Raw genomic sequence first — 22,042 nt, forward strand, 5'->3', positions numbered from 1 at the left:
TCATTTAATCATAATGAAAATAATTTCAATAAATGTCATAATGTATACTTTGTTGAAAGCCATTATTTTTCCCCTTCATTCTTTTTTTTCTTTCCACTCCTACTCTTAACCTCTTTTTTTGTCAGAGACCTTCAGTGGATAAGACCTGTCAAAATTTTAAAAAGAAAAGTTATTGAACTAAAAATTCAATACATTTAATTATCAAATATTAAAGATATAGATATTATCTCCACTAAAAAAAATCACCTCAAAACAGCTATCAGAACTCAAAACTTCTACTCCCTGTGCCCCCATTTCCAACACATTTCATTAGATTGTGAGACTTTAGCAGACTGTTAATGAATTAGTGCTAGGTGGGAAGCAAGGAAAGAGTAACTGAGGTTTGTGGTTTCTAACCTCAGCACAACTTACCCTTTCAAAAATCCAGACACATTTACTAAATTGCTTAGAGGAGAAGAGAGATCTGAGTTAGTTACAGATGTGAAAGTTTCCCCCAACTTCCTTCCTTCCTTCCTTCCTTCCTTCCTTCCTTCCTTCCTTCCTTCCTTCCTTCCTTCCTTCCTTCCTTCCTTCTTTCTTTCTTTCTTTCCTCTTTCTCTTTCTTTTTTTTTTTTTTTTGCTATTAAGAGTGTTAGTTTTCTGGAGAATAAACTTTAACGGCTTTTCTTTTTCCCTTAAGGATTTAGAAAGTTATTTCTAAAAATATACCTTATTCTAAGTTTATGAACTTAACAGAGTATGTTAGTTGTCCTAACATTTTTGATTTCCTTGATCTTCTCAAAACATCACATGTATACTTTGATTTTAATGTGTATACTATAAATGTACATGTGTAACCTTTAGCTGTGGAACTTTGCATATTTTATGTATCTATTAGCTTACATCATAATTGCATGAACACTTAGTAATAAAATTGTTAGGGATATTATCGTATAAATTCTGGGCAGTGACTACCCCCTTTGACCACACTTCTAAGATTTGCACCTGAATCCAAAGAATGATAGAAGTGTTAAAAGAGCTGCCCAATTCAGAGAGCCCCAAATATTGTTCTTATTGAACTGAAGTCTGTCTAGATGTATGATAATATAAACAAAAGCTTTTTAAAATATATGTATATAAAAGCCTTGTGATAAAGGTACTTACTACCTCTTTTAGAAAATCTGAAAAATAATTTTCATCCATCCATCTATCCATTTAAGTATTTAATTTTCTCAAGCTCCAGGACCATTGTAGACACTGCAGATGCAGCAGTGGAAAAAAGGGAGGGAAAAACTCTAGAGCTTGCGTTCTTCAAGTAGACAGTAATAAATAAGTAAAAATACATTACAAATTAAGAGATACAATCTATGGAGAAAAATAAAGCAAGGAATGAGAATAGAGAGTGAGGATACAACTCGAAATAGAGTGGTCAGGGTCTTCTCTGAGATGATGACATGTAAAAAGATCTCAGAGAAATAAGCAAATAAAACATAAACCCAGGGGAAGAGCATTATAGATTGGTGAGATTTAACAGATAAGAAAGTTAAGAAGATATTATTGTAATATATTTAGGTCCTATTTAATAACTTGAAAAGTCAGAAGGGAGAAATTTTTTATTAAGTGTAAAGATGAGAAATTACATTCTTATTTTTAAGTTACTTCATTCTAGGAAAGCCTATGGCTAATTCCCTTTTTCTGTAAATGACACAAGCATTTACTTGAGTTTATTTGCTCTTCCTGTTTAATAACTCCAATAGGCAGTCTGTATCAAGTACGCTATATTCTACCTTCTGTATAGTCTGTGTATTTTGCCTTGTATGTATCAGTCATGTCTTTTCTTCCTAATTCCCAGCAGCAGTAGTTTGGGTTTTGGCAATTATTGTAATATCTTCTTAAACTAGATTTTACAGTTTTCCCCTAAATGAATTTTCTAACAAAATTTGCGTGCCCTTTCCCTACCTAAAAATTTTCAGTGGCTTTCCTTAGCTTGCAGGATTAATCACATTGCCTTTTTTTTTTTTTTTTTAGTTTTATTTTACTCATCTGAAAATTTGAGTTAATGCCATCTACTTCATAAAGATGTCATTAAGTTCAATTATATATTATATAGTACTCCCTAGAGTTTTGTTCTGAGTTCTCTTCTAGTCTACATTTTAACTATTCAGTGTAAGTGGATAAGGTCCAGATCTATTTCTTTAATGTAGTACCACTTACCTGAGCTTCAGGTCTACCTTTCCAAGATAAATCCATTTAGATGTCCCTGTAGGCAGTTTCAAATTCATCATGTCTAAATCTAACCCACTTCCTCCCTACCAACCCAAACATACTATTGTTTTTCTAAAATTTATTGTAATTGACACGATCTTTTATACAGTTGTATGAGATTGAAAACCTTGGAATCTTTATTTCTTATATTTTTTTCTGTAATCAATTTGTATTGATTGATTCCAACTTTCCAGTGTCTCTAGAAGTTGCCTATCTCTATTCTCAAGGAGGCCTTCATGGCCTCTCCTTGCTTGTCGAAAAGCTTATTTACTAATTCGTTCTCTTCCTCTGGTCTCTTTCTCCTACATACTCATATCTGTCCTTTGCATTGTTAACAGATTTATTTTTCAAAACAGACTTGATGACATGATTCTTGTCTCAGACTTTTTTTTAAGGCTGGGCTCGTTTTATTCTAAATCATTTCAAAACCTGGATTCTAAAGATATAAAACACTAACATTACGCATCAGTACTTTCTGGAACAATATTATTTCAGAAAGATCCCATCAATAAACTTTTTTACCTTTATTTTTTAAATTGTGATAATGTAACACATACTTTTATCATTGTAAACATTTTTTGAGATGTACAGTTATACTTATTTTAAGTGGAATCATACAGTGTTTATCTTTTTGTGACTGGCTTATGTCACTTAGCATAATGACCTTAAGGTTCATCCATTTTGTAGCATATGTCAGAATTACCTTCTTTTAAGGCTGAATAATAATACTCCATTGTATATATATATGCCATATTTTGCTTACCCATTCATTAATCTTTTGATAAACACTTGGGTTGCTTCCACATTTTATCTGTTGTAAATAATGCTTTTGTGAATCTAAGTATTAAGATGTCTCTTAGAGACCCTGATTTCAATTTCTTTGGGTTTTAACCCAAAGTGGAATTGCTGTATCATATGGTAGTTCTATTTTTAATTTTTTGAGGAACTGGCATACTGTTTTCCACAGTATGCAATTTCACATTACCAGAAATAGTGCACAGGGGCTCTAATTTCTCCATATCTTTGCCAACACCTGTTATTTTCTGTTTTTTTTGTTTGTTTATTTTGTTTTTGTTTCTTTTGGTAGTAGCCATCATGGGTGTGAGGTGGTATCCTATTTAGTTTTGATTTGCATTTCCCCAATGATTAGTGATGTCCTTATATTCTCATGTGCTTATTGGCCATTCTCTGGAGAAATGTACATCTCTGGAGAAATGTGTGTTGGCATCTTTTGCCATTTTGAATCAGGTCGTTTTGTTTTGTTGTTGAGCTTTAGGAGTTCTCTATGTATATTCAGGATATTAATTCTTTATCTCATAAACTTCGATCCCCACAAAATAAATTCTGAGAACGCTGGTCTGGCATTTAGAACCTACTTTCACCTATCTCTAGGACATTGAACCTGCAATTTCTTGAATTCTCTTTTCTGAGCACTGAAGTTGTCTTAAGTATCCAGTGGAGGCAAATTATGTTTAATCATTCAAAAGGCAACCTAGACAACAATAACTAGTACAACTTATTAACCCACTAACTCTTTTTTTCTCATTTTATAGATATACAAAAGCATAGAAAGTAACTCAGAAAGCGGCTTTTCCAAAGTCATTGCCAATAAAAAGTAGAACCTGGATTGGAACCCAGGTATCTCTGATTTCAAATGCCATTCTTTTCTCCACATCTCTAAACTGCTATATATTTATTCGAGGTAGTAATATTCAGTCCAATATCATAAGAAAGAAGGAAAAATGTAATTAAGCCAGTTTGAGAGTTTTGTTTTGCTCTTTATAATCAAGGTTTAATTTATACTTCCAGAACCTCATTTTCCATGACTCCCTTCCAAAAATCTAATGTTACACACTGAAATTATTGATGAACTATATAAGTAGTAATATTTTTTATCAAATTTTTTTTTAACAGTTTTTTTTTTATTAGTCCCTGTCCCTCCCCGCCCCCAACAGTTTACTGCATTTTTGTGTTTGGAAAAAGGGATGGAAACTTGCCTGTGAAATTTATCTCTAATTTTATAATGGAAGTCATTGAAAAGTCAGGATTTACTTAAATTTACTTTAAAATTCTTATAATATTTTAGCTCTCATAAATGAGGGTATTTATATTAAAAAAAAATAGGCAATTTTCAGTTTCAAGATGAGGTAATCAGGTTTCTATCCTTTCTCTTGAAAATGACCAACAGAACAAAAAGTTCAAATACTGTTTCCGAATTTAGTGAAAGCTTGAGGTATCTCTAACCATCGCGCAAAAATTGGATGAGAAAAAATAAATGACTTGGGAAGACTTGCACACCTCAGAGCCTAAGGTTACCTGCATGGTGCTGATGAACAACAACATGTTTGATCTGGAGAACCCCGGAAAGACTTAACATTAGATGCACTAAAACCACAATATAGGAGTGAGCCAGGGGCCATAAACAGGGGAATTATTTGAAATATCTGAATAAGGAATAGGATCTTGTTCCCACATCACAGGAGTCAGGAGAGGTATTGTCTGATTAAACTAGAGGGATTCCAGACAGAGTAGGACAAGGATGAGATGTTAAACTAAAGATGGGGATTAAGTAAAAGTTGTAATTCTGAACAGTAGGATGTCAAGCCTTTTCCCCCTGCTTGGCTTCTAACTTCTGGATTCTATGCTTAGTTATCCTAGGCAGGTTTGATGGGTCCTTCTTGGAGAAGATAAGCCACTCCAGAAAAATGACCCAAAAGGCTGTGATGCTTGAAGACCTCAAGAAAAATGCCAACTGGCCACTACCCTGAAGTCTACCAGTTGTCAAGCCCAACTTGAACACTTAGAGCTTATAATTAGCTTGTTCTTGTTAACCTGTTAAATGTGAACAAACAGCCAAGGATTGTTAGCCACTTTAGGAAATTTACCCATATAAAAGAAAGCAACAACAGAAAAAGAGGAAACTCTAAGGAAATAGATGATGCAGAAAACAAAAACACTCTGAGGAAATAATTAACAACCTCAGATATTGTCTAATTAAAACAACAACAACAACAACAACACCCTTCATAGTTGCTGTAAGAGAAAAGGGGAGGTGGGTGAGAAAGTTCCTGGAATGAAAAGTATGATAGCAAAATTAAAGGCATTGGAAAAAATAGTTGAGAAACTCTCCTAGGATATAGAACAAAAGACAAAGTACAAGAGAAAAGGGAAAATTAGAAGTTAAGTTTCAATATCTAACCTAGTAGGGGTCCCAGAGAAAACTAAAACAGACAACCTCATTGGGATGTTAAGGAAACAAAATGTAAGTTTCCCAGACTTAAACTAAACACATCAGTCACTAGATTGCCACTAAGTTTCTATATGAAAAATAATCTAAAAAGTAAGCAGAAAGCTTTCTGAGCATCAAAATAATTTTCACAAAGCCAAGAACCTTGAAAGCTATTGCTCTTATTAGATTCTTTGCACCTAATTTTAATAGTAGGTTTCCAGGATTATAGGTAACTGGGGAGGAAGGGATGATGTAGGCAGGCAAATTGCTGCCAAGACTCAGAGATAGCTGATAATAAGAGGAGACAATTATTAATTCTAGCACAAGCATTGAAAAAGATGGTCTTAGGCCATGTGGAGATGAAGATTCCAGAACAGCTTAAAATCTTTTTGAGTGGTTGCACGTGACAGGATAGTGATGTTGACATTGACCCAGCCACTCTAGTTGCAGCCAGTGTTTTCAAAGTTAGCCATTTTGCTATTTATTACTGAGTTTTATGTGAAACGTCTCCTAATTGTATCCCTAAATCTGACCTTAATTCTGATACATATCCAAAGGATAGAAATGAAGGGTGAGGTGTGGAGTAAGGTAAAACGAGGTGAGGATTTGGATCACTTTAGACATGCCCTATATAGAATGGTATGTATCTTCCATTGTTGCCAAACTCTGGAAGGACTCTGAGTCAATTTAAACAAAGTGTCTGTTGATTCTCTTCAGCGTTCACTTATAAATGTTCTTTTCTCAAGATACTTTGCTCTTCTGCCTTCAGTCCTACTTCCCTAACACAAATTACCTTGTTCAAACACATTTATTTCTAATTGATAAATAGATGTCAGCTATAATGAATTTAGGTCCATTTTTTATTTGAGAACCTAAAGGATGAACTTCTGATTTGTAAGTCTGATTAAGTTTCCTTTATTTGAGTATATATATTAATCACAGAGTGAATGAGAATTCAGTTTCTTTCTTTTACCCTGTGTATTTGCTCTTTTTTTTAGAGGAAGCCCACAAATGAAGGGGACACCCCATTTTAAGGAAGAACAATGTGCTCCAGCATTAAATTTAGAGATGAAGAAAATCCTGGATTTGCAGTCACCCATTATGAGGTACTATACTTTGGTTAAATATAGCATTTTGTGATGACAATATGCAATGTAGTTGGTTAATCATATGACTAATTAGAAAACTGATTGATTTCATTTCATTGAGGGTAATCTTTTGTAGCCTAGAAATGCTTGATTAATCCTTATAAAAAATGTGAAATTTTGCAAATGGCAGATGGGACATTATTATACTTATTAAATTATTGTAATAAAGCCCATAAAATTGAGTATACCAACTGTAATTTTATTTTAGAAGTTTACATTTTTTTGGTAAGATCTAGAATTGTTTGAATGATATGACATAGTCTGTGTTACTTAAATCACATAGTTGAAATAAAAGAGAAAGTGCCTTTGTTTCTATAGCATTTATAAGTTTTGGATAAATATATGTACACTTGAAAGAAATTTGAACTTTTAGATCTAAGTGTGAATAAAAGTTATGTGATAAGAAGGCCCGGATTCCAAAAAAAAATCATTTTATATCCATTGGTAGAAAAAGCAAATAATTGTACCTATAGTTTGGCTTTATTTCCTTAATTGCTTCTCATTTGATATTTTCATTGTCTCTGATTTATGAGTTTTATCAAAAGTTTATTTTTTAACTTAAAGTTTTTATTACATTTTTTTCGTTTCTTTTATTTTTTTTAAACAGTTCTTTTTAACTGAATTCAGGGTTAAAGTTGAACTTCTTTTATTGAACCCAGTCTTATACAATCATGAAATTATAATGTATATTCCAATATTCTATGCATCAAAATGGACAATAGTTCTTTATTGTTCAGATTTACTATAAGTAAATTATGAGAGAAATTAGTAAAATAAATATTCTAATTCAAAATTTATTTTATTAGGAATCATTAAAACCTTCCCGCCAAAATGTCTGCAAATAAACTCTTATGAAGAAAACATTAATAAATTAAATGATAAAAGTTAAAATTCTGCCTGGAAAAAAAAACACCATAAGTAAGATCAAAAGACAACAGAAACTGAAAACAAACGGATATAGCGAATGTCACAAAAGGCCAATTCCATAATACAAAAAGAGTTCCTATAATAAGAAAAAGACAATGGAACAAATGGATAAAGGATGTAAACAGTTTGTTTTTATTTTCTGTATTCCGATTGATGTAATACTTAATAAATTTCTATTAGGACATTAAATGATTTATACATATGAACAATTAGCATACTGTCTTGAGGAGATAAATAACTTTACATTGGTGGTGGGAGTGTAAACTGATATCATATGTATGGAAATTGATTAAGCAGTATCTATCAGACACAAATGTTCATGGCCTTTGTCCAGCATGTCTGCTTCTGGGAATTAATCCTGTAATATGATACATACTGAAATTGACATGCTTAACAGGGTTTTTCTTTGTACCTTGTTTACAATAGAATGTTGAAAACCACCTAAATGTCCATCAGTAGGGAACTGGTGAATACATTTTCTTACATTATACAATAGGAATAATATGCATCTGTAAAAACAGTGAGGGTACTCTTTACTGAAGAAAACTTCCCAAATATGTTGTTGGGTGAAAAAAGCAAGGTAAACTCTATATAATATTCATACTATTTGTTTTTGAAAGGAAGCTGGTGGTGTTAGATTATGTATTGTTCTGAAAGAATACATAAGAAATTGGGCATGAGAACTGAGTGGCTGAGGGGACAGTTTCGGGAAAAAGACTTTTTACTATGTAATACTCTTAAAATACTGTGGGGTACTATGTAAATATATTGAACTATATGAATTAAAATACATACGTATTTAAAATTCTTCTAATTTACAGTTCTAATAAAAGGCTTTCACCTTTTCTTTTGTTAGAATACAGTACAGGTAATGGTAAATGTAGTAAATAAAATTGTATGCAAGTGTCTGGCTATTGCCTTGCCTTGTTTAATCTGTCTTTTAAAAAGACATGCTATAGTTTGCTTAAATGTGATCAAGTTTACAAAAGATTGAGTACAGGTTATTGATCATCTTGGTCCGAAAGTTACTCTAGATTTTATTTCGGCATAGAGATTCTTTTCAAGAATGTAACTTGTTGGCTTAAGGAATTTTGAATGCCGATACCAAGCTAGGGGGAACTCTGCAAGTTTGGCTCTCTACCTCCACCTGGTGGTAAAAACTGTGGTACATGGAAAGGGGCTAGAAAGACCATCTAAAGAATTCCTGCTATCTTGTACCAGAATATCTTGTCGGGTACTTCTTTTAATCTACAGATATATGTGATTGGAAATCTCTAAGATTTCTTTCAAAACTTAAGTGAAGTAATTGTTATTTTTAGTACTTGTAACACATACTTGCTGGATATTGGAGATTTCCTGTATGATCTGAATTGAATGAGAAAATGTAAAATTTGGACTGTTTTCCCTTCTACACTACCAAAAATGTAGGTCATATAAGGTTAGGGATAATGGTTATGCTATTGCTGAAAGGCATAAGATAGCAAGAGTACTGCCCTCTTTTAATTTTGATTGAAAAAAGGTTAGGATTAATGTTAAGCATCCAGTCTTGGTTATAACTGAGGCTAGAGAATGTTTAGGAGGTAAAAATAATATAACCAAAAATTAAAATTCTTAGTCTATCTTGAACTAGTATCATATAATACTAATAAATACTGCAGTTTATTCTATATCTTGATCCATCCCAGTCACTTAGGAAAGCCCTATGTAGTATGAAGTATTTAATATTAGTTGCATATTAAATATATTTACATACTTGAAAATTAGTAATTATGAATTATATATATGTATATTTTTAAAAACAGCTCTAAGATACCAGATAATTGTTATAAACCCCATGAAGTCAATGATTGGAGAGGTTGTTTAAGGCCATATATACATGGTTTTATGTGTACTTATACCCGGGGGTAATTTTCAAAATATTTACAAACCAGTACAGCAGGAAAAGACATGGATATTGATTATTGGTACAAAGCCTGATTTCTTCTCAAGCCGAGAATTAATCCTTTGGTGTTTAGATCTTTGTGAGGGAAGGAATCAGCGGTGGGCAAGCATTTGAGTGGCTTGGAACAAGGCCTATTTACTAACCTTTATGGAAATATTCAGTATTTTAACAACTGACACCAGTCTTTGTTTTTGTGAATTTGTTTACTTTCAGTTAAATAAGGAGGATATATTTATCTTTTCCTATAGATTCTTTATCATTATTTTCAGAGTTATCTTAAGGTTATTATCTGTTAATTCCTACATTAGGATTGTCTATGAGTTTGTGGGTTTTTTTTTTTTTTTTCTTTTTGACTCTGGGTCACATTTCTGTTTACTTGCACATTAGTCATTTTGTGTCATAGCACTGTGGATGATGATGATGTAGAGATTCTGAATTCTGTTGACTGTCAGAAGAGTGTTGAGTTTTGCCTAGCTGGCAGTTAAATTACTGCAGGATAACCTTGTCATATGCATTGGTTCTTCTAGGGAGATAGAAACAGTGGGGAGAGAGAGTATAGTTTGAAAAAATCCAGGCTGACTTCCACTGAATGCAAATCACCTGTAAACCAGTGACTATTCCCTTCATTTGCCTCTCCAGACATGTAGTAGCAGATCTAAAACAAGGTTTTTATTCTACATACCCCATGCTACACATAAATTTTATCCCAAACATATACATTTAAAATGAAAGAATATATAATACTTTAAAAGGTAAACTTTAAAACTGGGAATTTTAGTTGATTACAAATGCTCTGAAGTTCAGTAGATGGAGCTGAGTAAGGAATGTTACTGTTCTTTTTCAGTGTTTGTATAGTTTGGAAGAAAATACAGTTAAATTCTTCATTGTCTTAAATCTTTGCAGAATAAGTCATTGAACTCAACTTTACTAAGAATTAAAACATTAAAAACATTTTTTCACTTTTATGGATTGGAATATTTCTAAAATATACTCAATTTTTAAGTATGAAAGGAAATTTAATAGTGTATAATAAAGTATGTATTATAGACATAACATTATTCTTTCTTATACTTGAATTTTTTTATAGCGTTTGATACTTGAGTACTGTTTCTCAAATCCTTCTTATTCAATTGGCTTTCTTGATACCAATATCCTCTGGTTCACCTGGCTCTCTTTTTCTTTCTCTCTGCCAATCTTTACAGTCTCGTTTATGGATTCCCCTTTCCTCTTATCTTTTCTCCCCTTCTTTCCTTCCTCCCACAAACATTTAGTGCTAAATAGAACTAGCACTGCCCTAGGGACTGGGCATATAAGGGTAAACAAAGTGAGCTTTTTTTTTTTTTTTTTTGCCATTAAGTAAACGTTGAATCTGTACAAATATTAATAAATGCTGAGATGATTTACATAATTACTTTTCGATGTTTAGTCAACTGAGAGGTCTTCCGAAGGGAGAAACCGTATTTACCTTGGAATCTCCACCACAGAGCATAGCATCTGTCACAGAGCACACAGGCTTAATAAATGTTTGTTGAATGAATGAACAGTGAGAGAGACTCATGATACCCTAGAAATACAGTGGTCTGGAACTATGCTCTCCAGTACAGTAGCCACTAATAAAATGAAGTTATTTAAATTTAAATTTGTTGAAAGTAGACAAAATTTAAAATTCAGTTCTTCCGTCACACTAGCGGTATTTCAAGTGTACAATCATCATGAGTATTTCGTGGCCACTCTGTTTGATAGTACAGATACAGAACATTTTTATTACTGGACAGGGCTAGAGGATTGTTACCTCTATACTCAGTGGCTCCAGATTGTCATCCTTTTTTCAGTTGTTCTTTTTATTATTTTTCTGCCTTTTTTCCTGTCAGTTGTCATCCTTAGATCTTCCAGTTTGCTGTTTCAGTATTTCTAGTTTTTAATTCAGTTCATCAGATGTGTGACTGCCTGCCCATGGTCTTCCATGTCTTCCAAATTTTCTGATTCTAGATTGAATTATACATAGATAAAGCTGCTATATAATTAAATTGTAGATAAACGACAGTTTTGTAAGAGGTTTTATTATCATCTCTGAATGAATATTCTCCAGAGCAATTATTTCATACTCATTGCTTTCCCAGTATTTTCTCTTTAAAGGTGATTGATTATAAGTTACTTTCCTACAGTTTGCAGTCTGTGCTGGAAGATCTCCTGGTTGCTACTTCTGATGGACTTCTTCATCTTATTCACTGGGAAGGAATGACAAACGGAAGGAAAGCTATTAATCTTTGCACGGTACCCTTTTCAGTAGATCTGCAGTCCTCTAGAGGTAGTTATACTTTCTGCATCGAGTAGAACCAGATGTTTAATATTTGACATAATCTAGTTAGATATTTTCTATGGATGAACATTGATTTTTCTACTTTGGAATTATGCAAGGGAGAAGTGTATGTGTGTGTGTCTGTGTGTGTGTATATGAGAGAGAGAGAGAAGTAGTTTAATGATGTAGTGTTTTTAGATCATTATTTTTGCCCTTTAAACTGTCCTTACAGGGTTTATAAGCAAAAATGTGAGGGAATTATTTACTATGTTTATACTCCTATTTCATGTACTTGTTTTTTCATCAGTAGGTTCATTCCTGGGCTTTGCAGATGTGCATATCAGAGATATGGAATACTGTGCTACACTTGATGGATTTGCTGTGGTGTTTAACGATGGTAAAGTTGGATTTATTACACCAGTATCCAGTAGATTTACTGCAGAGGTATGACTTATTTACTCTGAATGTTTGTTTATTTTATTTTGTATTTATTAATTTTAGTTTTTGTTACTAAATCCCCCCTCATTTTTTATTTTCCAGTTTTAAGTGGTTTTTAATTTTTTAAAATCAAACTCTACATCTAAATAGTATACATCTAACATAGTATACTATAGTATACAAACTATACATCTAAACAGACAATAAGTCTGTTAGACATATTGAAGAAAAATGATAGTTCCTGCCCTCCTCCCTGCTCTCTTCACACCCAATTTCCATTCTTATAGGCAGCTACTTTGTATTCCTTTACTGATTATTTTCAGTTTTTAGGTTGTATTTATATTCTTTGCACTGTGGAAAATGACCATTTACTTTTCTCTTCCCACCACATACTTCCCAAGGTAGCTATTGTGATTTCGATTAGATTACTGTTCATTGTTTATATTGTTATTGCTTCGTAAACCCTGTTATTACCTTCCTCATGTAATATATTTTTTCCTTCCTGCAAATTTTCTCTCCCACTGTGAATTAATAATGTTGTCCTTTACATTTGCTTAGTTTCTTTGTACTTACCACTAACTCAGCATCACACTTGTCTGCTGATTGCATGAATATCCTCTCAAGTTCTTTCAAATGCATAGGTGTTCTATCTATTTTATATTCTTGAAGAAATTTCTCTTGGAGGCTTCTGGCCTGCTCCAAACTGGATTGCTTGCTCACAATACATACTTTTAACACAGTTGTAATTTTGGGCTCATCCTGAGGATTTCCTTTACTCTTTTATTTGTATGGGATCATTTTACAGTTAATGGTTAATTCATATCTGATTAGTTAACATATCAATTTGGTTGCTGTGACAGAGACCCAAAATAAAAATTTGCATACATTTATAGCTATGTGGGGGTTTGTGGATTTGCTTGACTGTGATCTTCACCATTGGGTAAGCTAACTGGATTATTTCCTTTCTTCTCCTCTCTATTTCCCAAGTTAATTTAAGAAAAATCTTGTAATTCTTTCCAGAGAATGTTTACCTGGCTGGCCTAATATTCTGAGATTTGAGTTATAGAAGATTTGACTAGAGGGCCCAAATTTAGATGTAAACTTTTACTTATCCCTGTTTTCAGTACAGTCCAGAGACCACTGGGGTTTTTTTTATTGTTTGTTTGGTTTTTCCAAAGAAAAGGGTCCAATTTTCTGTTGAAGTGGAGGTGGGCATTTCTTAGCAGCTCAGATTAGGGAGGTACTCTGGGAAGACCCAGCTGCTGCTTAAACAGGCTTTGAACCAGTCCTACTTTTAGTTCAGCCTTTCAGAGACATCTGAATTCCCAAGCCTTTTGTGCACCCTATAATGTAAATTTAGCTGTTTTTCAACATTCTTTACTGCCATTTAAGGATTCTACTCATCCATATACTTCTCAGCTTCCAAAATTTTCTGATAACTATCTCCTTTCCCATTCTTTGCCCTTTACAGTTTATGCTTTTTGAAAAAATCTGTTATACAAGTTGGGGGTTTAAGAGTCAGAGAAGCTAAATATTCATGTTCAGGCTGCTCTTTTCAACTGGAAAGGATTTTAAGGGTATATTTTTTTCTACATGGCATCAGCTTTAATGTTTCTAGTAACTATTTTTCAGTACCAACTTTATTCAAAGAGTAAGATACTAAATAATACTTTTGTGATAACGTGTCAGTATAGAACTAAGAATAAAAATAAAAATGAGGTTCTTCAAAGAACCTAATTTTTTTACGAGGTACATATGTATATTTGTAATTATGTTTGGGATTTAAATTTGTTTACTGAAAAGTATTAGAACTGAAAAAGTGATTGACTTTTTTCTGAGTATCAGTTTTTATTAGTATTTGGTTAAAGAAATTTTTCTCAAGGGTTGAAAAATAATGGAAAGTAGATGGACATTATTAAATGTTACAAATGGAAAATACAAATTACAATAAAACAGCACACTATGTTTTATTGGTAGTTGGTAAACGTGCTAGTGGCATCTTTACATTGCGCATTATTTAAGTGCTTTGTAAAAATTCTGTGGTCATTATTTAATATATTCAACAGATAAAATATGTCAGATTATGCCACTCTGTTCAGAACCTTTCAGAACTAGTTAAGTAGGAAGAAACCTGCTCAGGACAACTAGAAAAGCTGGAGAGAAAATTTTTTTCAATGTGCTCAAAGGTTTTAGAGAGCAAATAAGACGTTAAAGAATTATCAGACCTAGGGCAGGCCAGAGGCTCAGTGAGCTAAGCCCATTGTTTGAAGTACAGTGAGCATGAACAAATGAGTCTGTATACAATAACATGGATGGCTCCCACAGAAATGTTGAATGAAAGCAGCTAGACACAAAAGGATATGTGCTATGATTCTATTTTATGCAAAATTAAAGGAAAAAAATAAAAACATAGTTCTAAATTAGAGTTTTAATGGATGCCTGTTTAAATGGTAATGTTTTAAAAAGGAAGTGACTGCTGTGTAAGTCTGAATATTGGTTACTTTTGTGGTAGGGATGAGGTGTATTGATTAGGAGGAACATTGTTGAGGGACTTTTGAGTATGGATAATTCTTGGCCTGAGTGATAATTCTATAAGTGTTTATACTTTGTGATGTTATTGAGATGTACATTTTTGTTTTTGAATTTTTCTACAAAGTATTATAATTCATAATAGAAAAGGTTAAAAAAATAAAGGCACTCTAATGACTCCTGATATATAAATTGGAAAAAGCCAAGGTTCTTATAGTAGCTTTCAAAGCCCTATAAATCTGGCCTCCTATTACATCTGTTACCTCATCTACTACTTCTTCCCCAATACCACTCCATCTGCACATGCCTCTGTTATGGTCTTTGCACATGCCAGAAATGCTATGATAGGGCTTTTGTACTTGCTATATTTCCATAGTACTTTCCTCAGAATACACCTTCATAGGGAAACTCTTTTAATATTACATCCTTCTCCCATACTTCCTCTTCTCATAATTGCTTTATTATTTTTTTCTGTAGTGTTTACCAACCTCCAATATACTGGCTAATTTTTTTTTTTTTTTAACTTGTCAGCCTCCTAACAAATGTAAGGCAATAAGGGATGTAAGGGATACAGATGGGGATTTGGGTGTCTTTGAATACCTCCTGTATCTTCAGCACCTAGAGTAGTGTCCGGTGAATAGTGGGAACCTGAAAGATATTTGTTACAGGAATAAATTTCAGTTAAGCAGTGATCCACAATTGCTTCTTGGCCTTTTGGCAAAGATGAAGTGTAGCAGTGGTCCAAATAATGCTCAATGCTACCTTTACCATTTTTTGTTATCTAAAATAACATCTAGTCTTATTAAAATTGAAAAATAAAATTCATACCAAAAATAAGCAAATGTTCCGTGTTTAGATAGTAAATTATATCGGTCATTTGGTAATTAAGTAAAGTCTGCAGTGTTATATTTCAAAAAGAGTTGTAATTATATTGCATCTGCTAATGTTTAATTAATATTGAGATCATCTAAAAATAAAGTGCTGTATTGTAGTGTACTATTTTTTGTGCTCACTAAACTGTCATGATGACCTTTATCATAGAATTTAAAATCTAGGATGTCCTTGATTTGACAAAAGCAGACATTAGAGCTGAATCTATTTTGCATCTATATTCAGAATTAAATAACATATAAGTTTAATAGTGTCATTTATGGAATGCATAACTTGTTGAATGCTGGGCATTATATTCAGTGGTTTACATGTATGTATGTTCTCATGTAATCCTCAAAACACTCTGAGATAAGTAATCTACAGATAAGAAAACTAAAGCTTGGAAAGGTGAAATAATCATTTCAGCAAGTGAATGGTAGACCTGAGATGTTATGTCAGGCTGTCAGATACCATGCTATTAACTGTTATATTAGAAAGCAATGGAATAATCGAGAATAGTAAGCATTTGGCAAATCATGAATTGCTTCTAAAGGATAAACCAAATAAAATTTACTGTTTTCCACTAATTGGGAAGTTGAACACTGTCCTTGCTAGGTGACCATGGGAATAATAATAAGTTAGATATAAGCAATTTGTGCTATCAAGAAGAGGTTTACATCCTAACAGGAAAATCATCTTCATGTAACTTGAATTTGGAGATTAAATGTTCATGTTTTTGTGTTTTATAAATAGATTAGCACTGGACTGAGCTCATTTGGGGGAATATGTATTAAACCAATTAACAAAATAGAGATTTTAAGGGAGAAAATTCAGATAGTAGTCCTGATGGAATATTTTTCTATCCAGATGAAACGAAATAAAGGCTTATAAAACTGTATGTTTATTGAAGGAGAATTATATTGATTACAGTATGTTTTGGAGAACATTTTAAACCTTAACTATTTTTCTTTATTATAGCAGCTTCATGGAGTTTGGCCACAAGATGTTGTTGACGGAACTTGTGTAGCAGTAAACAACAAGTATCGACTTATGGCGTTTGGTTGTGCGAGGTAATTGATATAGACTTCTGCATGTTAAGTTATTGCCAAAAATAATGTTTTTTTAAAACATTAGATGTTCTTAACACACTTATATACTTTGTCATACTATCAAACTTTATAAACCAGCCTTAATATAAAATTTAAATGTATTTTATTAGATTGAAGGAAACAAGTCTGAAGGGCAGATTTTGAAGATTGTTATTGGTTTCTTTTTTTTTTTTTTTTTTTTTTAAGCAGGAACTACTGTAAGGTTTATTAAAGCAAAAGTATACACTCAATGTGGGGGAATGCAAACTTAAGAGAGAACATGGAAGAGTCACCAAGCTTGACTATTTTAATTTGTAAAAGTGAGCTTTTCTTCAGCGGTAGGAAATTGAGCTACAAGTTTAAAAAATTAAATTAGTTAAAATTTAGGTTCTTTACTGTTTAAGAGAGGATGGGGAAGATATTTTCTCTTTTCAAATAATCCTTTCTTTTTAAGACATCAGTGTTGATAGTGTCTTTGAACTAGTGGGTTCCTTAATGAGCAAATTTAAAGCTCATACATAAAAAAGTTTCTTTAATTCAGATAATGCAGGTTTTAGATATAATTTAAAACTGAATATAAATTATTCATTCAACAACTATCTGTGTATCTGCCATGTACAAGGAACAATTATAAGCACTTGAGATACATTATAGCAACCAAAAGATACCTGACTGTCAAGCTTATATTTTAGCTCAAGTAAAAAGATTAAATCAAGTACAGTAATGCCTTACAGTGTATATAGGTGCTTTTTAGTCTACAGAATTCTTTCTTAAATATGAAATTCCATTTTGCCCTCAAAATGAGACTTAGTGGTTTTACAGAACATACATATATCTAGTATAATCTCCAGCTACAAGTTAAGTATCAAAGTATTTTTTTTTTTAGTAGAAATAATACATGCTGTAAGTTACTGCCTTCATTACACTTTCAGTAATCTCTTTGTAAAGTGGGGAATCTTCATTTTCATTACACTGCTTCTCACCGGGGAGGTAAATATAGAAATATAAGTAAATTTAACTTGGTACAAGGAAAGAAAAAGTGTATTTTTTTCATATTCATGGATTTGGTTTGGTCACATTTCGTTCAGAATTTTTAAATCTGTGTTCATGAGTACATTTTGCCTATAATTTTTTTATTTCTTAATCTACTAGTTTCTGTCTTTCCTTGTCTCATAAAACAACTTGAGGAATGATTTGTTCCTCTCTTCCTCTTCTCTGTTCATCTTTAAATGTGTGGTCAAATTTGTTAATGAAGGTATAGGAGCCTAGAATTTTCTTTGTGGGAATTTTTCGTAGTACTAACTCAATTCAGTTTTTAAAAATAGCTTTAAGAAGATTCAGATTTTCTGTTTCATCCTAAGTCATTTTGTTAATGTTTTCTAGGAATTGGTCTTTTTCATATGCACTGTCAGATTTATCAGCATAAAGTTTATAATATCCATTTTAACTTTAATATTGTAAAATAAAAACCTACAGGAAAGTGCCTAATCTCAATATTCACAGTTTTACAAATGATTATAATACAAATATGCATCTGTTCAGAACTGGGTCACGAAATAGAACATTGCCAGCTGATAAAAGATTTACCCCTGCTACTTCCTATCACAACTTTAATCACCAATTTTTTTTCTTTTGTGATAATCATTTCCTTGTCTGTGTAGTTTTACCACTTAAGTATGCATTCCTAAAGAGCATAATTTAGTTTTACCTGATTTTTTTCTGTTATGTCAACATTATGAAATTCATCAATGTTGTTTGATAGTAGCAGAAATCATTTTTGATTGATTTATAGTGTTGCAGTGTGTGAATGCCATAATTTATTTGATTTACTCTTAATGGACATTTACATTATTTCTTGGTTTTCAAAATAAAAGATGGTCTCTTAGAAAAACTCAATATCTGTCACATATGAGAAGATTAATAAATCCCTACTAAGATCTAATACTCCATTCATATTTAATTTAATTAAAAATTTCTTTGATAGCTCCTTTGTTCCAACCAGAATCTGTCAGAATTTATGCATTATATTTTGTTATTATTTCTCTTTTGTCACCGTATGTCTGTAACAGTCCTTAACACCTTTATTCTTATTTTTATGACATTAACTTTAAGAGTCCAGGGTAGTTATTTATAAAATGTCCTACATTCTAAATTTGTTAGAGTGTAGTTAAACGTTTTTGTCATACATGATGTTGTATACTTTCTTTGGCATTATGTAGCAATAATGTTGAGTTATCATAGTATTAATGATGCTAAATTTGATCATTTATGGTAATAATAGCTGTATATTATAGAGGTTTGTTTTTTTGGTTTTTTGGTTTTTTGATTGCTTTGAGATTAGTGATTATTGTCTTTTAAGGAAAAATTTTTTCTGACAATGTGCTGATGAGAAATGAAAATAAAAATAATATAGGCACTCTAGAATACTTAAAGGGTGACTCGTTAGATAGAGCTCAGCAACCCACAGTTAGCACTTGACAATTTGTCAGATGCAGAGCAAAAACTGGCTAGCCACTTAGTGCTGTCTTTCTACAAGGCATTTAATTGAGCAGGTAGTCTGGAAAGATACCTATTCTAGGCATTTGGCTTCTGACTGGAAGAAGATGGAATGACAGAACAGATTATCTCTCCTACCTGAAAAAAACAAAATGGACAAAAATATGAATCAGGTTTTTTGAATTTAAGACACATGACATCAGGCAACAAAGGAGATTATCCCTGAAAGATGAGAAAGAAAATAAGAAAACTCTACAAATGCCCCAGCTTTAATTACTTTGAGAGAATTTCTGAGGCACAGCATAAAATTGGGGAGACAGAGCCTGGCAGAAGCCCTGAGTTGAGTGCATAGAAATGAGAATCTGGGGAAATCATAGCAGCTAGAGCTCACAGGACAGACACCAAAGAGAAAGAAACACAAGAGGGAACTTCTGGAAATCTGTAGAGTCCCTTTTGAGTCTTAAACTGAAACATGGAAGATATAAAGAAGACACAAAGTAAACACTGCAGAAGAAAAGATTAATATTAATTTGTAGAACAAGAGAAATTATCTAAAATAAAACAAAACAGTAATTAAAAGCAGAACATCAGTGAGCTGTGGGATGACTTCAGGTGACCTGTTATTGCAAGTATTTTATTTAGTCCCAGTCCTAATCCTTGAGAAAAGTTGAACTTAGCTGGAAATAGAGCAGGGCTGCTTGTGGGGAAACCATCTGACTTCTCCTACCACAAAGGCACATATATCCTGGCAGTCACAAGCCAGTATATTTTAATGTATGCAAAAGTAGCCTTGAAGTTAAAAGTATTTTACAGAAATCACTTGTGTTGTCAATCTGGAAAAAAAACAACAACAAAACTTCATAAGCAGAAATGATATATATATATATATATATATAAATATATATATATATAAATGATCGTTATAGTTCAGTTTTGAAATGTAGCTTAGAAGTAATATATTGATTTTTAGTTTTGATTTCTGGTCCTTCATAGCTTTGACCCTTTTAACGATTTTTTTAAATGAAATAATTGCATATACCATATACACCAAAGAACATGTGTGTGTAGATTTAAAAAGTGATATAAAATTAATAAAAATGAAATGTATAAATTACCATTCAACATGTGAAATAGCTCAGTACCAGTGCTGATGAAGCCCCCTGCCTGCCCCTTTTCTTTAAAATTCCCCTTTCTCCACCACAGCAGTCAGTAATCTGCAATTTGTGTACATTAGCTCTTTGCTGTTTGTTTCATTTTTACCACAAATATATTTAACTATTTTAAATGTTTTTTATGCTTTACAAGCCGATTTTATACACACACATTTTATATACCACAGTTTATTTTTCCTTTCTCTTATTACTAACATTCAGATTGTTTCCGTTTTTTTATTTTTTTTTTTTTTTTGCACTTATACACAATACTATGATGAACATTATACATGACAAGGATATTGCTGGGATATATCCAGAAGTGAAATTGCCGGATTACAGAATATGCATTTGTTCAGATTTATGAGATGATTGCAAATTATTTATAGAATGATTTTGTTCTAGTTTACATTCCTATCAGCAGAACGTACTAGTTCCCATAATAATGCTTTTTATATTTGTATTTTTTTTAACCAAAAGTTTGTTTTCACAGTGGTTCTGTACAGGTTTATACAATAGATAATACCACTGGAGCTATGCTACTATCTCATAAACTAGAGCTAACAGCAAAACAATATCCTGGTGAGTCCTCCTTTTTTCCTTATTTTAACATTATTTTAACATTTTTAATGTACAGTTACATGTAGCGAATGCTGATTTTTACATGATAAATGCTACAGGTGAAATATTGTTAAAACATATATTATAACAATATTCTATGTGATCCAGGGATTTCTGTGTAACTAGAAAGGCTCCTGGGATACTTTTTTAAATCCTTTCATTTAGTTCTGTCTATCCCCACTTAGTTTTTAACCCCTATATTCCTTATCTGGACTTTGTTCTAGCCTCTTACCCGATTTCGTTGCATGTTATATTATGCCTTTCAGTTCAATTTATTCATTCAGCAAGTACTTATTGAGTACCTACTATAGGGGTGACACTTTCTACATGCTGGATACACAACAGTAAACAAAACAAGTCTCTTTCTTGAACCCCTTAGTACTCTTTAGTGAATCCTGTCCACAGGATTAAGCTTAAAGTCTGTCATTGGAAATGCTTTTGATTGAAACTAACAGAAAACCCACTTTACTGTATAACAGGATTTATTTCCTCAAAAAGAAAGAAATCCAGAGGTAAGCTGCTACTGGCATTCATTTGGCCTTTCCTTCATAAAGTCATAAGGTACCTTCTGAGGTCCAATGTTACTTCCGCATTTGAGTCAGGAAAAAAAAGAGGAAATGAATCACATCTTTTTTTTTTTTTTAAATTAGGACAGCCAAAGCTTTCTTACAAGCATTCCCACCTGCTACCTGCTCCAGCTGTCTTCCACTTAACATCTAATTGGCTATAATTATGTCACATAGCTGCCTTAGGCTTTTCAAGCCTTTATCGCAGTAGTGCGCAAAGGAGAACAAGGATGGGAATAGATACTGGATTAATGAACCAGTAGGTCTACCACATATGTAGCATGTAAGGTCTTTTGCCAACTCTCTCTGGCATTATTTCTTGGTTCACTCTGGCCTTAGGGTGTCCATAATTTTACCACAGGGACCCCTATGTTAAAAGAAAAACCAAAAGTTCTGTTTGTTAAGTAGGTAGCTCTAAACAACTTAATAGGTATCTTTGTCCTAGCAACCCAGTAGCATTTTCAAAAAATAATTTACATAAGTGGAAAGAAAAA

The 22,042-nt window shown here is 32.5% G+C and overlaps 1 protein-coding gene across 3 annotated transcripts in view; it reads left to right on the forward strand.

Annotated features, from left to right (window-relative positions):
• The window catches only part of RIC1 (RIC1 homolog, RAB6A GEF complex partner 1), an 89,476-nt gene that overhangs the window by 40,386 nt on the left and 27,048 nt on the right, over positions 1-22,042 (forward strand). The window contains exons 1-6 of one of the 3 annotated variants that reach the window (XM_016138368.2): positions 3,348-3,882; positions 6,472-6,579; positions 11,656-11,798; positions 12,097-12,233; positions 16,605-16,696; positions 20,855-20,943. In XM_016138368.2, coding sequence (XP_015993854.2) covers positions 6,485-6,579; positions 11,656-11,798; positions 12,097-12,233; positions 16,605-16,696; positions 20,855-20,943 — 556 coding nt within the window. In that variant the 5' untranslated portion in view covers positions 3,348-3,882; positions 6,472-6,484. Of the gene's footprint in view, positions 1-3,347; positions 3,883-6,471; positions 6,580-11,655; positions 11,799-12,096; positions 12,234-16,604; positions 16,697-20,854; positions 20,944-22,042 lie in introns of those variants that run through there. The other 2 variants (XM_016138366.2, XM_016138367.2) reach the window with 2 other exon arrangements.

The sequence above is a fragment of the Rousettus aegyptiacus genome, unplaced genomic scaffold, assembly GCF_014176215.1.
Source record: "Rousettus aegyptiacus isolate mRouAeg1 unplaced genomic scaffold, mRouAeg1.p scaffold_m13_p_3, whole genome shotgun sequence".
Classification (NCBI taxonomy): domain Eukaryota; kingdom Metazoa; phylum Chordata; class Mammalia; order Chiroptera; family Pteropodidae; genus Rousettus; species Rousettus aegyptiacus.